General features: G+C 45.4%; 1 protein-coding gene and 1 pseudogene across 3 annotated transcripts in view; one reads left to right on the forward strand and one right to left on the reverse strand.

Annotated features, from left to right (window-relative positions):
* The window catches only part of LOC699418 (galectin-10), a 53,127-nt gene extending 37,578 nt beyond the window's left edge, over window positions 1-15,549 (reverse strand). The window contains exons 1-4 of one of the 2 annotated variants that reach the window (XM_077982774.1): window positions 15,324-15,549; window positions 12,503-12,579; window positions 11,764-11,974; window positions 9,988-10,245 (exon numbers count right to left, since the gene is read on the reverse strand). In XM_077982774.1, coding sequence (XP_077838900.1) covers window positions 10,129-10,245; window positions 11,764-11,974; window positions 12,503-12,579; window positions 15,324-15,410 — 492 coding nt within the window. In that variant the 5' untranslated portion in view covers window positions 15,411-15,549 and the 3' untranslated portion in view covers window positions 9,988-10,128. Of the gene's footprint in view, window positions 1-9,987; window positions 10,246-11,763; window positions 11,975-12,502; window positions 12,580-15,323 lie in introns of those variants that run through there. The other variant, XM_077982773.1, reaches the window with a different exon arrangement.
* Window positions 13,132-14,735, forward strand: LOC144337481 (homeobox protein TGIF1 pseudogene; annotated as a pseudogene). The gene has a single exon (XR_013410661.1). The product of XR_013410661.1 is annotated as a homeobox protein TGIF1 pseudogene (transcript).
* Window positions 15,550-16,184: the final 635 nt, after the last annotated feature.

The following is a 16,184-nucleotide window of genomic DNA, read 5'->3' on the forward strand; positions in this document are numbered from 1 at the left end:
TGGGAAGCCGAGATGGGTGGATCACGAAGTCAGGAGATGGAGACCATCCTGGCTAACACAGTGAAACCCCGTCTCTACTAAAAAATACAAAAAACTAGCTGGGCAAGATGGCGGGCGCCTGTAGTCCCAGCTACTCAGGAGGCTGAGGCAGGAGAATGGCGTGAACCCGGGATGCGGAGCTTGCAGTGAGCTGAGATCCGGCCACTGCACTCCAGCCTGGGCGACAGAGCGAGACTACGTCTCAAAAAAACAAACAAACAAACAAACAAAAGAAACCCACTCAAAACCACACAATTACATGGAAACTGAATAGCCTACTCCTGAACGACTACTGGGTAAATAATGAAATAAAGTCAAAAATATAGATGTTCTTTGAAACCAATGAGAACAAAGAAACAATGTACCAGAATCTCTGGGACACATTTAAAACAGTGTATACAGGGAAATTTATAGCACTAAATGCCTGCAAAAGAAAGCAGGAAAGATCTAGAATTGACATCTGAGCATCACAATTAAAAGAACTAGAAAAGCAAGAGCAAACAAATTCAAAACCTAGCAGAAGATAAGAAATAACTAAGATCAGAGCAGAACTGAAGGAGACAAAGAAACAAAACAAAAAACAAACAAACAAAACCCTTCAAAAAAATCAACAAATCCAGGAGCCGGATTTTTGAAAAATCAACAAAATAGATAGATCACTAGCCAGATTAATAAAGAAGAAAAGGGAGAAGAACTAAATAGACATAATAAAAAAATATTAAAGGGGATATCGTCACTCATCCCACAGAAAATACAAACTACCTTCAGAGAATACTATAAACACGTCTACCCAAATAAACTAGAAAATCTAGAAGAAATGGATAAGTTCCTTGACACATACACGACCCAAAGACTAAACCAAGAAGAAGTTGAATCACTGAATAGACCAATAACAAATTCTGAATTTGAGACAATAATTAATAGCCTACCAACCAAAAAAAGTCCGGGACCAGACGGATTCACAGCTGAATGGTACCAGAGTCACAAGGAGGAGCTGGTGCCATTCCTTCTAAAACTATTCCAGACAATAGAAAAAGAGGGAATCCTCCCTAACTCATTTTATGAGGACAGCATCATCCTGATACCAAAACCTGGCAGAAACAACACAAAAAGAAAATTTCAGGACAGTATCCCTGATGAACATAGATGCAAAAATCCTCAATAAAATACTGCAAACCGAATCCAGCAGCACATCAAAAAGCTTATCCACCATGATCAAGTCAGCTTCACCCCTGGGATGCAATGATTCAACATATTCAAATCAATAGGTCTAATCCATCACATAAACAGAACCAATGAAAAAAAACACATAATTACCTCAATAGATGCAGAAAAGGCCTTCAAAAAAAATTCAACAGCCCTTCATGCTAAAAATTCTCCATAAACTAGGTATTGATGGAATCTCAATATAATAAGAGCTATTTATGACAAACCCACAGCCAACATCATACTGAATGGGCAAAAACTGGAAGCATTCCCTTTGAAAACTGGCACAAGACAGGGATGCCCTCTCTCACCACTTATATTCAACATAGTATTGGAAGTTCTGGCCAGAGCAATCAGGCAAAAGAAAGAAATAAAGGGTATTCAATTAGGAAAAGAGGAAGTCAAATTGCCTCTGCTTGCAGATTACATAGTTGTGTATTTGGAAAACCCCATCGTCTCAGTCCAAAATCTCCTTAAGCTGATAAGAAACTTCAGCAAAGTCTTAGGATACAAAATGAATGTGCAGAAATCACAAGCATTTCTATACACCAATAACAGACAAACAGGCAGCCAAATCATGAGTGAACTCCCATTCACAATTGCCACAATGAGAATAAAATACCTAGCAATAAAACTTACAAGGGATGTGAAGGACCTCTTCAAGGAGAACCACAAACCACTGCTCAAGGAAATAAGAGAGGACACAAACAAATCCATTTGATGCTCATGGATAGGAAGAATCAATATTGTGAAAATGGTCGTACTGCCCAAAATAATTTACAGATTCAATGCTATCTCTATCAAGCTACCATTGACTTTCTTCACAGAATTGGGGAAAAAACTACTTAAAATTTCATATGGAACCAAAAAAGAGCCCACATAACCAAGACAATCCTAAGCAAAAAGAACAAAGCCGGAGGCATCATGCTACCTGACTTCAAACTATACTATACTACAAGGCTACAGTAATAAAAACAGCATGGTATTGGTACCAAAACAGATATATAGACCAATGGAACAGAATAGAGTCCTCAGAAATAATACCACACATCTACAACCATTTGATCTTTGACAAACTTGACAAAAACAAGCAATGGGGAAAGGATTCCCTATTTAGTAAATAGTGTTGGGAAAACTGACTAGCCATATGCAGAAAGCTGAAACTGGATCCCTTCCTTAGACCTTATACACAAATTAACTCAAGATGGATTAACGACTTAAACGTAAGACCTAGGCCAGGCACAGTGACTCACACCTGTAATCCCAGCACTTTGGGAGGCCAAAGTGGGAGGATCACAAGGTCAAGAGATTGAGACCATCCTGGCCAACATGGTGAAACACCGTCTCTACTAAAAATACAAAAAAAAAAAAAAAAAAAAAAAAAAATTAGCGGGGTGTGGTGGTATGCGCCTATAGTCCCAGCTACTCGGGAGGCTGAGGCAGGAGAATTCCTTGAACCTGGGAGGCAGAGTTTGCAGTGAGCCGAGATCGTGCCACTGCACTCCAGTCTGGCAACAGAGCGAGACTCCATCTTGGGGGAAAAAAAAAAAAAAAAGCGTAAGACCTAAAACCGTAAAACCCTAGAAGAAAACCTAGGCAATACCATAATACCATTCAGGATATAGGCATAGGCAAAGACTTCATGATTAAACACCAAAAGCAATGACAATGAAAGCCAAAATAGAAAAATGGGATCTGATTAAACTAAAGAGCTTCTGCACAGCAAAAGAAACTACCATAAGAGTGAATAGGCAACCTACAGAATGGGAGAAAATTTTTGCAATCTATCCATCTGACAAAGGGCTAATATCCAGAATCTACAAAGAACTTAAACAGATTTACAAGAAAAAAACAAACAACCTCATCAAAAAGTGGGCAAAGGATATGAACAGACATGTCTCAAAAGAAGACATTCATGCAGCCAACAAATGTATGAAAAACAGCACATCATTGCTGGTCATTAGAGAAACGCAAATCAAAACCGCACTGAGATACCATCTCATGCCAGTTAGAATGGCGGTCATTAAAACGTCAGGAAACAACAAATGCAGCAGAAGTTGTGGAGAAATAGGAATGCTTTTACACTGTTGGTGGGAGTGTAAATTAGTTCAGCCATTGTGGAACACAGTGTGGCAATTCATCAAGGATCTAGAACTAGAAATACTATTTGCCCAGCAATCCCATTGCTGGGTATGTACTCAAAGGATTATAAATCATTCTACTATAAAGATGCATGCACATGTATGTTTACTGCAGCACTGTTCACAATAGCAAAGACTTGGAACTAACCCAAATGTCCATCAATGATAGACTGGATGAAAAAATGTGGCACATATTCACCATGGAATACTATGCAGCCATAAAAAAGGATGAGTTCAGATCCTTTGCAGGGACATTGATGAAGCTGGAAACCATCATTTTCAGCAAACTATCACAAGAACAGAAAACCAAACACCGCATGTTCTCACTCATAAGTGGTAGTTGAACAATGAGAACACATGGACACAGGGAGGTGGATACCACACACTGGGTGCTGTCAGGATGTGGGGGCTAGGGGAGGGGTAACATTAGGAGAAATACCTAATGTAGATGACGGGTTGATGGGTGCAGCAAACCACCATGGCACGTGTATACCTATGGAACAAACATGCACGTTCTGCACATGTACCCCAGAACTTAAAGTATAATAATTAAAACAAACAAACAAAACACTGGAAACACCTTCAATGCTCTTGTAAAGATTCAAATTCAACAAATTTTGGTACTTTTTCAATGGGAATATTACGCAATCCTTAAAAAATGAGGCAGTACCATGCATAGATGATTTCTCCAAGATATATACTTTGAATACAAAAACCTGTGTTTTTCTAAAGTGTAATGTGTAAAGGAATCAATATCAGCATTTGTTTAAAAAGAAATGAAAGAATATGTGTGTGTATTGACATGCATCCATAAGCATAGACTAGCTATAAAAGAAGAGTAGAGAAGCTACCAATATTCTTCTGAGGATTGGGCTTCAGGAGTAACAGAAAGTCTTCGTATTGGACTGACTAAAACAATTTTATTCATTTAGCCACGTGAAAATTGAAATAACAGCATAAGTGGAAATGAGAACTGCGGAAGATAGAAGAGATTATCCGCCTTGGAGAAAATGTCAGATGAGTTGCCCTTGGCCCAGGTCAGAAATGGGAAAAGAACTGAGGAGGGCAGTGCAAGCAGAGATGATGGCTGTGTAAGCAACAACACTTGTTGAAACAGAGGAAAATGATAAAAGTTAAGGAAACCCCTGTGTGTGAGAGAAAAAGCCTGGGGCAAGAGTAGTTATGGCAGATGAGCCCCAAGAAACTCTTGGGGCCAGGGCAGGGAGAGCTGTCTTTTGCTCTGGGAGCCCATGGAGGCTGGGAGCTCCTACGGCACTCACCTGGTACACATTATCCAACACTGAGATGCACAGCCCAAATTCTTTGCCATCCTCAAAGGGCGTATTCTTGGATTTCACTTCCTGCTTCCAGACCCCATACTCACAGCTGTTCATGATCACACAATGGCCAAAGTACACTTGGAAATGGAAAGCAATGATATGAGTCCTCATTCACCGCAGGGTGGAAATCCACCTGTAACTGTGGTTTCATTGCTGAAGGCAAAGCACACAGTGGGTTGGGCAGGTCCCTCTCTTGTTGGGTACACACACAACATACCCACAAATCCTTCACATTTTTCTCCAGGGCAGACAAAAGCCTTCCTGATAATACTGTAGGCTTCCTCTCTGTAGGGCTGCTTCATCTCCTCCTTCCTGGGGAAGTGTGGGAAAAGACGCTCTGCCCACCATTCCCGATTGGAAATGGAAACACAGTCACTAATCTTATGAGTTGTCCACTCCCTGAAAATGTGTCCCTTTATAGATAAAGAGCCACAACCCCAACCCCAAGTGTCCTCTTCCCCTAGGCCTCATGACTGGCCCACAGCGTAGCCACTGCAGGTTTCTTGCCTGTTGCTGGAGGGTCTCTAGGACCTGCACCTGCATGGTGCCTCGATCCTGCCAACTAGACATTTCCACATCACTCGCACGAGGTCACCCCCTGAGCAAATGTTCTCCCTTCTCCTCTACCCCACCACCCTTGGACCATGGAGTACTCACATGAAAGGGACAACCGATTTCCCTTTGATTGTCATAGAAGAACCAGTATTTAAGGACACAGACTCTGCGTATGGCACCTGCAAGAAAACTGAGACTGAGTGAGAGGCACAGGGCCACGTGGGGCCTCCCCTCCTGTAACAGGTTCCCATGTTGCGGTTGGTTAGAGGTTGAAAGGTAGCCCCTGGGGCCTCCCCACTCCCACCCTACCACAGTCAGCACCCTGTAGTCCTGAAGACATTGGGGGCCCGTAGTCAAAAGCAGAGCTTCAGAAACTGGGCTGCTTCAATTCCCTTGTTGATTCTGCCTTCTACTAGAAGTGAGATGTTAATATTTTTTGAAATTTTTTGAACTTTTTTTGAACTTTTTTTGAGACAAGGTCTTATTCTATTGCCCAAGCTCAAGTGAAGTGGGGCCATCACTGCTCACTGCAGCCTCAACCTTCTGAGATCAAGCAATCCTTTTACTTCAGCCCCCCAAGTAGCTGAAACTACAGGTCCACACCACAGAACCAGCTAATGTTTTATGGTTTGGCACAGTCAGGGTCCCATAGATATTGCCCAAGCTTGTCTGGAGCTCCTAGGCTCAAAAGGTCCTCTTGCCTTGGCCTCCCAAACTGCTGATTTACGGGGGTGAACCTCTTCACTCAGCCAGCAGTGTGACCTTAGATTCACTACTTTAACTCTCCCTACCTCAGTTTCCCCAATACGGGCAGGATTATCCAAAAGTCCTACTTTGTAGGGTGTTTTCAGTAATATAGGAGTTAATACGTGTAAAACCTTCACCCTAATCCCCAGAATGCAGTGGCGCCATCACAGCTCACTGCAGCCTTGAATGTCTGGGCAGTAGCAATCCTCCAACCTCAGTTCCCAAGCAGCTGGGACTACAGGCACCCATCACCATCCCCAGTAATTTTTTTAATTTTTGGAAAGACAGAATCTTGCTGTGTTGCCCAGGCTGGTCTCCAACCCTTGGCTTCAGGTGATCCTCCCACCTCAGCCTCCGAAAATGCTGGGATTACAGGCTTCAGCAAATTTCTTGATGAATATTCACTGTAAGCTCTGTCTGAACTGAGGTTACACTTGTACCTTCCTGGTTTTGGGTGATTCAGTCTCTGAAAACAAGTGCCCCAATGTCCTTCCCTGGTGAATCACAACTGCCCACCATCCTGGTGCTCAATGGGAAGGACAGGCTAGGGTAGGGGACAGGGAGAGACCTGAGGCTGGAGGCAGGAGCCGGTGGTCACTGTGTGCAGATCCCACCTGAAGATACACTCGAACAAAGCCTGCCTTCCTCCCCTCCACTCTGCGTGGGAAGAGGCACCTGAGGATTCGTGCATCCCACTCTCATGAATGCTCAGACACTAGAGCTTGCTAACTCCCAGTCCCCAAGATCCCCACCAGTTCTGCCACCCAGGATCCACAGTGACACATACGGGAAGACACACAGCTGCTTTATCAGAGGCCCTGCTGTGTGCGGAGGAACCTTGATATGCACAGCAGGCTACATCCATGGTCTCAGTTCAACACCCAGTCACATCCCAGCACACACACCCACAGTCGCACAGAGCCAGGCCACTCAGTGAGTTACACACACCTGCTCACTGTGCGTATAAAGATGCTAACGCACTGGTCCAGCTGTGCTGTCACACACACTCACATCAGTCAAGAAGACAAAGCACAATCACCCCCTTACACTCACTCACACATCCACCTATCCTAGTACACCATCCACCTCCCACCTAAAGTCACATTTCAGCAGAGTTTGCTGTCACAGACACCATCACATGCTAACAAAGGGTTAAACTGGTCTAGGGTCCACACCCTACACCCCACAGGTATCAGATACCATTTCCCCCGGGTCTCCCTCTTCCACACACTCACGGCTCTCAAAAAAGCATTGACAGTACAAATGCTCAAATTTTCTTCTCACAACATCTGCCCCTTTTCTTCCTTTCCTTATGTGACTTGGGAGATTTGAAAGCTGTGCCTTTTCAACTCCTGGGGAACAGCGGCATTGTTGTCTCCCTCTGGGCAGCTCTTCCTAATTGTGTCCTGTCTTCTGTGCGAATCTCTTGGGGTTGCAGCATTTAAATCATCCTGTCAGCCATGCCCTCTGGCTTCATTTTTGATTTCAAGCCCCTCTCATCAAGTTGTGATGTGAGAGGGGGTGGGATGTCAGAAAGACATTCAGTGACAACCATACCTGTTTGCAGGCCTGTAACTGTGATTCAGCAGAAACCACAATGAGGGAAGTACAGGGGAGAGGAAGGGGTCACCAGGGAAATGCACAGATAAGGATGACGGAGTGAGAGTGAGGGGTGTGAAGTCCAGCCTTCATGCTTCTCATGAAGCCTTTTCTCCACTGCGCAGAATTCCCCTGGAAGGTGTACATTTTCCCAACTTGTACAATGGTGAAAAAGTGAAAATTCGGGGGGAAGACACCCAGTCCTTGAAGGAAATTCTCCTCTTTCTCTTCCAGACCTTCTGGGAGACCATAGACCCTAATCCTCAGCAGGACCTGGGGAGAGAGGTAGAGAGAGTCTCTGTGTCATCCTGACCCCATCCAGGCCCCTTGCCTCTGCCAGGTGAGGGCCATTCACACTCTTGTCTCTCACACGCCTGGGCTCCTTCACTTATTTTTCTCTGGTTGTCCATATGCGATGAAATCTCAGAGACCCAGAATCTGGGAGAAAGGTGAGATTCCTAATTCTAGTCAGTGATTCGTGAGCTCCTTGGTTCCAAACCAGCATGAGGATAGGGACAGCTACAAGTGATAGCACATAAGCTACAGTGCAGTCTTCACCTGGGGTGGAAGACTCAGGACCTCTCCTCAAGTTCTCTTTTTGTGATGACAGCAAACGTCCTTTGAAGCCGTATTAGGAATTTAAAGAAGGAATGAATTAGAATCCCCCTCTCTTTCTCCTCTCTTTCCATTTTACTCTTCAGTTTTATTGACTGTGAATTTAAACTATTTACAGAAACATTGATTCCAGTTTCTAAGCAAACGTATATTACTGTCAATTTCGCATTTAACTAGCACTCAGGTAACCACCCCAATTCTAGGCGTGGCCCGTTGCTGACACCCATAGTCTCCTATATGTCCCTTCCCACCATGGGACCTTCTTGCCCACACAGGCGACCACGCTCCTGCCTTTCTTTTTTGATTTGTTTTAGTTTTATCACTTTGTTGAATTCTGCCTGTAGATGTTGATCTTGGATTTCTTCTCTTCGGTCATGCATCTATCCTTCTCGTTTCTGTTTCTAGGATTCATCCATATTGATGTATGGAGTCCCTTCCTTTTCACCGCTCTCCACTCTCGAGTTTTATGAAAACTGAATACTCAGGAATTTTACTCCTGATGGACATTGGGTGGCTTCCAGCTTGAGGCTATTGCAAACATTGCCTTCCACATGGAATTGTCCCAGTCTCCTCATACTGATCATTTCTTTATTCCAGGAGAGTCCCCAGAAAGATCATGGACTCCATGCAACGTGAAGCAGATAGATGTCTTCCTTTCTGAATGGTGAATGGAAATAAATGTCCAGAATGGACGCAGAGACTTACAGGGAAGGCAGGGATAGAGACCCTCTGAAGATTAAAGTAATTAGAGCATCTCAGATGGAGGGAGCTAGTCCAGAATTCTTCCCAAAGAAAACACTCCAGGAAGAAAAAGAGTTTAGGAGAGGACTAGGACATCAGTAGGGGTCTTCTAAGATCAATGACTGGGCTCCTGCAAGGGGAGGGGAGGCAGTGGGGGCACTTCAGAGGGTGGCAATGGAGGTTTCCTAACTTTGTGTCTGTGGGTGGAGATGAATCAGGGCTAAAGGAAAGACTATCAGTGAGGGCCAGCATTGTGTGCCCTGATGAAAGGCTTTCTTGCTTCCATCTCTGACCAGGACTTACACTCTGCAAAGTATCGACTGTCATGTCCACTGTTGCAGGCTACACGTCCTTCTCTGTGAAATGACTTCCCTTTCTCAGTCTGCAGGGAGGATGGGAAAGGGCATGATCATCCATGAGCACTCTGTAAATGAACAAATCAGTACATCTGTGCTCCACATTTCCAGAAATAATATTGCATATCCTTTGTTCCTGAACTGAGTGGGGACAGCACATGAGTTTCTTCTCAGGTGATTTTCTTCTGGGCTTTTTTCCTGGTTAAGTGGAGGGACAGGTGAGATTTTGGGTGCAGGTGGGAAAATGGGATCCCTGAAGTGTTCCCTCCCCTCTGTTTTCAGTGTAGACAGTGAAGTTCATACTCAGCCCTGATCAACTCAGACACAGTCCCACTCACCCTGTTATGGCTCAAGCCCCCAATCCCATTGCTTATCCCTGTGTGGCTGGAAACAACTACAGGACATTTCAGTGCAGTGACTCATCTGAAATTGGGTAGGGATTTTGGTTCAGAGTGTCTGACATAAACTCCATGCTATTGAAGAGTGTTACTCCTAATGTGTTCTCAGACTTTTCAGTGGCCTTGTTACTCACTATTTGTGCCCCAGGAAGATTTATTTTATTTTATTTCTTCCCACCACCCATAAAATCCCCCAGGCCCTTTTCATGATGACCACTACCTCTTTTTCCCCTTGAAAGCAAGAACCAAATTTTGTGAAGTGTGGTGAAGTTTTAATGAGCAAGTGTAAGGGTTGAAGTGAGGAGGGATCATGCTGTTAGCTGGCTCTGGGAATCCCGTGATCATGTAGAAACAGGGATTTCTGGCACAATGAGGAGTCTGGCTATCGCCTTCAATTGCAGACACACATCGAAGTCAGGGAGATATCTCTACACACTTGCACCATCTTCACATAGCATGGCGGGAAGCGATGAGGAAAGCTGTAACAGTGCTGGCCATTGACACTTACCTACAAGAGTAAAAATGCATCAGAAAGGCAATATTTTACAAAACAAGCTTTCAGCCTCCTCTCCAGACCGCCCTGGAACCTACAGCATCCAAACAGAAAATGCCTAATTGGAAACGAGAAGCCAGTAGACAGGCTTCTTTTTACAGACTCCTTCTGTGTCTATTTCAGACAGTTTTCTCCTTTATTTTCAGTGCTTCCTCTCATTTCTCCAGTAGGTTCTACCACTCTGAGTCACACAGTCCACGTTTGCTCGGCCTCTCCTCTAACCCGGATGATCTCCATGGCCAGGGACAGTGTCCCATGAACTTGAATCCCTGCAACTTGCACTGGGCCGTGCATGGGGTTCATGCTCGACAATGTTCACTGAATGCATGCTGTTCACCTTCACAATCTATGACTGCCCTTCATTGCTGATGACCCAGTTCCTCTTAGGAGTTACCCGTATATGGGCTGGTGGTGGCAGAGAATGAAACTCAAGTGTTCTCAGAGAGGTGGAACTGGACGAGTGTTGCAATACATAGGATGTGACCTTTAACAGCTTATACACATAGGAAAACATCTCTGACTTAAATCTGAATAAAATGTGCCTCTTTTGACCTACCCAAAGGATTTTTGGGTTTTAAAAGTCAGAAAGTTTGTTCACGTTCTTTACTACTGAGGCTATACAGGAAGTCATCTTTTTAAGTTGCATTCTCCAATTTAAAATGCACACAATTTTGAACCAACTATTCCATTTCTCTGTAATTATCTTCCAGTATAAGCATTGGGAGGTGCATAATGGCAAGAAGGTTGATTAGAAAGCTTAATGTGGCAGCATTTGTGGGCACATAATATTGGAAACAACTTCAATGGTCATGTAAAGGGTCAAGTTGAGCAAGTTTTGGAAATCCTTCTAGGGGGATATCATGCACTCTTTCAAAAATGAGGCAGCACCATGGATAGATGACTTCTTCAAGATCTACTCTTTGAGCACAAATCAATTCTAGTTTCTAAAGAGTAATGTGTAGAGAAACTTATGCCAGCATTTGTTTAAAAATAAATGAAAGCATGTATTCATAGACACACACATATATAGATACACATGCTTCCATAAGCATGCACTGTGTATAGAAGGAGAATAGAGAGGTAGTAATATTGCTCTGAAGATTGGGGTTCAGGAGTGAGAGGAAGACCTAATTTTTGACTGACTAAAACAATTTTAGTCATATGACATTTTATCCACTTAGCCACATGAAAATGTAAAGAACAGCACACATAGAAATGAGAGCTATGGGTGAAGACGGAAGAGATTCTTCACCTTGGGAGAAATGGCAGATGAGCGGACCTTGACTGTGGCCATTGAGGGAAAAGAGATGAGGGTGGCAGTGCAAGCAGAGGGTGCTGTGTGATGAAAAGCCTGGGGCAAGAGTTGTTATGGAAGATGTGCCCTGAGTGTCTTGTGGGGCAAGCTGAGGGAGGGCTGCCTCCTGCCCTGGGATCCCACAGAGGCTGGGTGCTGGGAGCTCCTGGGGTGCTCACCTGGTATTCATTGTCCAACACGGAGATGCACAGCTCAAACGGTTTGCCATCCTCAAAGGGCACATTGTTGCATCTCATCTCACACTTCCAGGACCCACACTCACGGCTGTTCATGACCACAAAATGGCCAAAGTACACTCGGAAGTGGAAGGCAATGTCTGACTTCTCACACGTCTCGGTGTGGAAATCCACCTGCAGCTGTGGGTCATTGCTGAGGGCAGAGCACACAGTGTGTTCGGCAGGTCCCTCCCTTTGTGGGCACACAAAGGACACACACACAAATCCCTTCCCTCTTTCCTTAGGTGGAGTGAAGTCTTGGTGCTCACACTGCGGCCTCAACCCTGTGAGGCTGTTTCAGCCCTTCCTGTCCTGTGGGGTGAGATGCCCTGTCTTTCATCCCTGCATGGAAACTGAGCCATAATCACTGACTCGAGTCTGTGACTTGTTCATTCCCTGAAAATCCTATGCCCCTTGATTTAAAAAAAAAAAAAAAAAAAAAAAAAAAAGAGCCACATCTCCAACCACTGAGTTTTCTTCTTTCCTAGAGTCCAAGAGTGGCCCATCGTGCAGGAACTGCAGTTCCCATGCCTGGTGCAGGAGGTTCTCCAGGACCTGCATTTACATGGTGCCTCCATCCTGCCAACTAGACATTTCCACATCACTCACACATGAGGTGACCTCCTGAGCAAATGTTTTCCCTTCTCCTCCATCCCTCTGCCATGGACCATGGAGTACTCACCTGAAAGGGAGGATTGGTGTTCCTTTGATTGTCACGCAAGAACCAGTGGACAAGGACACAGGCCGTGTGTGTGGCACCTGCCAGGGGATTGAGAGTGGATGAGAGGGGCATGGGCAAGTGTGGCCTCCTCTCCTCTAGAAGATTCCCAGGGTGCAGAAGGTTAGAGATCAAAGGGCAGATTCTGAGCCTCACTTTTTCCATTCTAGCACAGTCAGGGCCCAATATTCCTGAAGAAATGGGGGATCCTAGTTAAGAGCAGAGCTTCGGGCTGGGCGCGGTGGCGCATGCCTGTAATCCTAGCACTTTGGGAAGCCGAGGTGGGCAGATAACAAGGTCAGGAGTTCAAGACGAGTCTGACCAACACGGTGAAACCCTGTCTCTACTAAAAGTACAAAAATTAGTTGGGCGTGGTGGCGGACGCCTATAATCCCAGCTACTTGCAAGGCTGAGGCAGGAGAATCGCTTGAACCTGGGATGTGGAGATTGCAGTGAGCCGAGATCACACCACTGCACTCCAGACTGGCCAACAGAAAGAAAAAAAAAAAAGGCAGAGTTTCAGAAACTGGGCTGCCTTGATTCTGCCTCTTATTAGCAGTGGGAAGTTAACTTTTTAAAAACTTTTTGTTTGGAGCGCCGAGGTGCGCTGAGCAGGAGCAGGGAACAAAGGAGCAGAGAGGGGAGGGGAGAGAGTTGGGCGAGGGAGAGCCCCCGGCCGGCTGCCAGAAGATCCCGGCGGGAGGAAGCCCAAGTGTCACTTGAATTCCACCCAAGGAGCGGACGCCTGGGATCAGAGCGCCCTGTTTAGCAATAATGGCTGGAGCACGTCCTACAAGTTACGGGAGAGTCAGCTGTGAAGGAGACGTTCGCTTGTCCCCTGTGTTCCCGCTCCTGGACCCTCCAGACCCCAGCCTTGCCTCGCGCTGGGAGGGGAGATCCAGAATGAAAGGCAAGAAAGGTATTGTTGCAGCATCTGGCAGTGAGACTGAGGATGAGGACAGCATGGACATTCCCTTGGACCTTTCTTCATCCGCTGGCTCAGGCAAGAGAAGGAGAAGGGGCAACCTACCCAAGGAGTCTGTGCAGATTCTTCGGGATTGGCTGTATGAGCATCGTTACAATGCCTATCCTTCCGAGCAAGAGAAAGCATTGCTGTCCCAGCAAACACACCTGTCTACACTACAGGTCTGTAACTGGTTCATCAACGCCCGCCGCAGGCTCCTCCCTGACATGCTGAGAAAGGATGGCAAAGATCCAAATCAGTTCACAATTTCCCGCCGTGGGGCCAAGATTTCTGACACGAGCTCTGTGGAGTCCGTGATGGGCATCAAAAACTTCATGCCAGCTCTAGAGGAGACCCCTTTTCATTCCTGTACAGCTGGGCCAAACCCAACCCTCGGGAGGCCACTGTCTCCTAAGCCGTCATCCCCGGGATCAGTTTTGGCTCGTCCATCGGTGATCTGCCATACCACTGTGACTGCATTGAAAGATGGCCCTTTCTCTCTCTGCCAGTCAGTTGGTGTGGGACACAACACAGATATACAGCAGATAGCGGCCAACAACTTTACAGACACCTCTCTCATGTACCCAGAGGACACGTGTAAATCTGGACCAAGTACAAATACACAGAGTGGTCTTTTCAACACTCCTCCCCCTACTCCACCGGACCTCAACCAGGACTTTAGTGGATTTCAGCTTCTAGTGGATGTTGCACTCAAACGGGCTGCAGAGATGGAGCTTCAGGCAAAACTTACAGCTTAACCCATTTTCAAGCAAAACAGTTCTCAGAAATGTCATGATTGCCGGGGTGAAGGCAAGAGATGAATTGCATTATTTTATATATTTTTTATTAATATTTGCACATGGGATTGCTAAAACAGCTTCCTGTTACTGAGATGTCTTCAATAGAATACAGTCATTCCAAGAACTATAAACTCAAAGCTACTGTAGAAACAAAGGGTTTTCTTTTTTAAATGTTTCCTGGTAGATTATTCATAATGTGAGATGGTTCCCAATATCATATGATTTTTTTTTTCCTCCCCTTACCCTTTTTTGTTATTTTTTCAGACTGTGCAATACTTAGAGAACCTATAGCATCTTCTCATTCCCATGTGGAACAGGATGCCCACATACTGTCTAATTAATAAATTTTCAATTTTTTTTCAAACAAGTATGAATCTAGTTGATTGATGCCTTTTTTTCATGACAATAAAGTATTTTCTTAAAAAAAAAAAAACTTTTTGTTTGTTTGTTTGTTTGTTTGTCGAGACAGGGTGTCATTTTACCCCCCAGGCTGGAGTGCAGTGGAGTGATCAGGGCTCACTGCAGCTTCAATTCCTCAGGCTCAAGGAATCTTCTCACTTCAGGCCCCTGAGTAGCTGGGGCTGCAGGTGCACACCACACACTCGGCTAATTTTTTACGTTTTTGGAGAGTTGCGGTTTCATGATGTTGTGCCTGCTGGTCTGGATCACCTAGGCTCAAGGGATCCTCCTGCCTCAGCCTCCCAAACTGCTGGATTACTTACACACCCACCCATATCCTGGAGGGTCATACACTTCCCATCTAAAGTCACATCATTTTTAGCAGAGTTCACTGTCATCAGACACCATCGCATGCTCCCGGAGGGTTACAATGGTCCAGCATCCACACCCCAGACCCCACAAGCATCTCAGATACCATAGCCCTGGGGTCTCTCTTCCACACACCCACAACTCTCAGTAAAGCATTCATAGTAGAAATGTTCACATATTCATCCCATAAAATCTCCCTCTTCCCTTTTCTGTGTGACCTGAAATTATTGAAGGCTGTGCCTTTTTAACTCACGGATAGCAGTGACATTGTTGTCTCTCCCTGGGTGGCTCTTCTGAACTGTGTCCAGGCTTCTGTGTGAATCTCTTGGAGTTGCAGCATTTAAATGGTCTCTGTCAGCCCTGCCCTCTGGCTTCATTCCAGATTCCAAGACCCTCTCAGAAAGGTTTCCCTATAGGGTAAGGGATGGGGTGTTAGATAGAAACTTTGTCACAGTCACACCTGTTTGCAGTCCTGTGTCATTGATGCAGCACACATGATCATGAGGGAGGCAGCAGGGGTAGAAAGGGGTCACCAGGAAAATGCACAGATAAGGAGGATGGCGTGAGGGTGTAGGGTTTCAAGTCCAGCCTCCATGCCTCACATGAAGCCTTTTTTCCACCGTGCAGAATCGACCTGAGATGTTTGCATTTTCCTGACTTGTGCAATAGGAAACAGGCTGGGCTTCTGGGGAAAGGCGTTGGCCATAGAATGTAATCTTCTGTTTTCTGTGCCAAATTTTCTGGGAGAGCACTGACCTTGATCCTCAGCAGGACCTGGGGGGAGAAGTGGGTAGAGTCCTTGTGTTCTCCTGAGCCCAACTCAGGCCCCTTGGCTCTGGTGAGTGAGGACTGCTCTCCTGTTTCACACACCTAAGCTTCAGCCACACCCTGTCCTCTCTCTGTGGGAGTCTATGTGCATGGAAATCTCAGATTCCCTGCTTCTCCTGCAGATTCTGAGAGAAAGATGAGATTCCTATCTTCCTGTTCCTTCCCCACCATGTGACCTTCGTGCCCCCACAGAGAACCCTGCTCCTGCCTTTCCTATTTGCTTTTCTCTCAGTTTCACCACTTTGTTGGATGCTGCTTGTAGATGGTTTTCTTGGAAGACTTCTTC

Source organism: Macaca mulatta, chromosome 19 (assembly GCF_049350105.2).
Source record: "Macaca mulatta isolate MMU2019108-1 chromosome 19, T2T-MMU8v2.0, whole genome shotgun sequence".
NCBI classification, from domain to species: Eukaryota; Metazoa; Chordata; class Mammalia; order Primates; family Cercopithecidae; genus Macaca; species Macaca mulatta.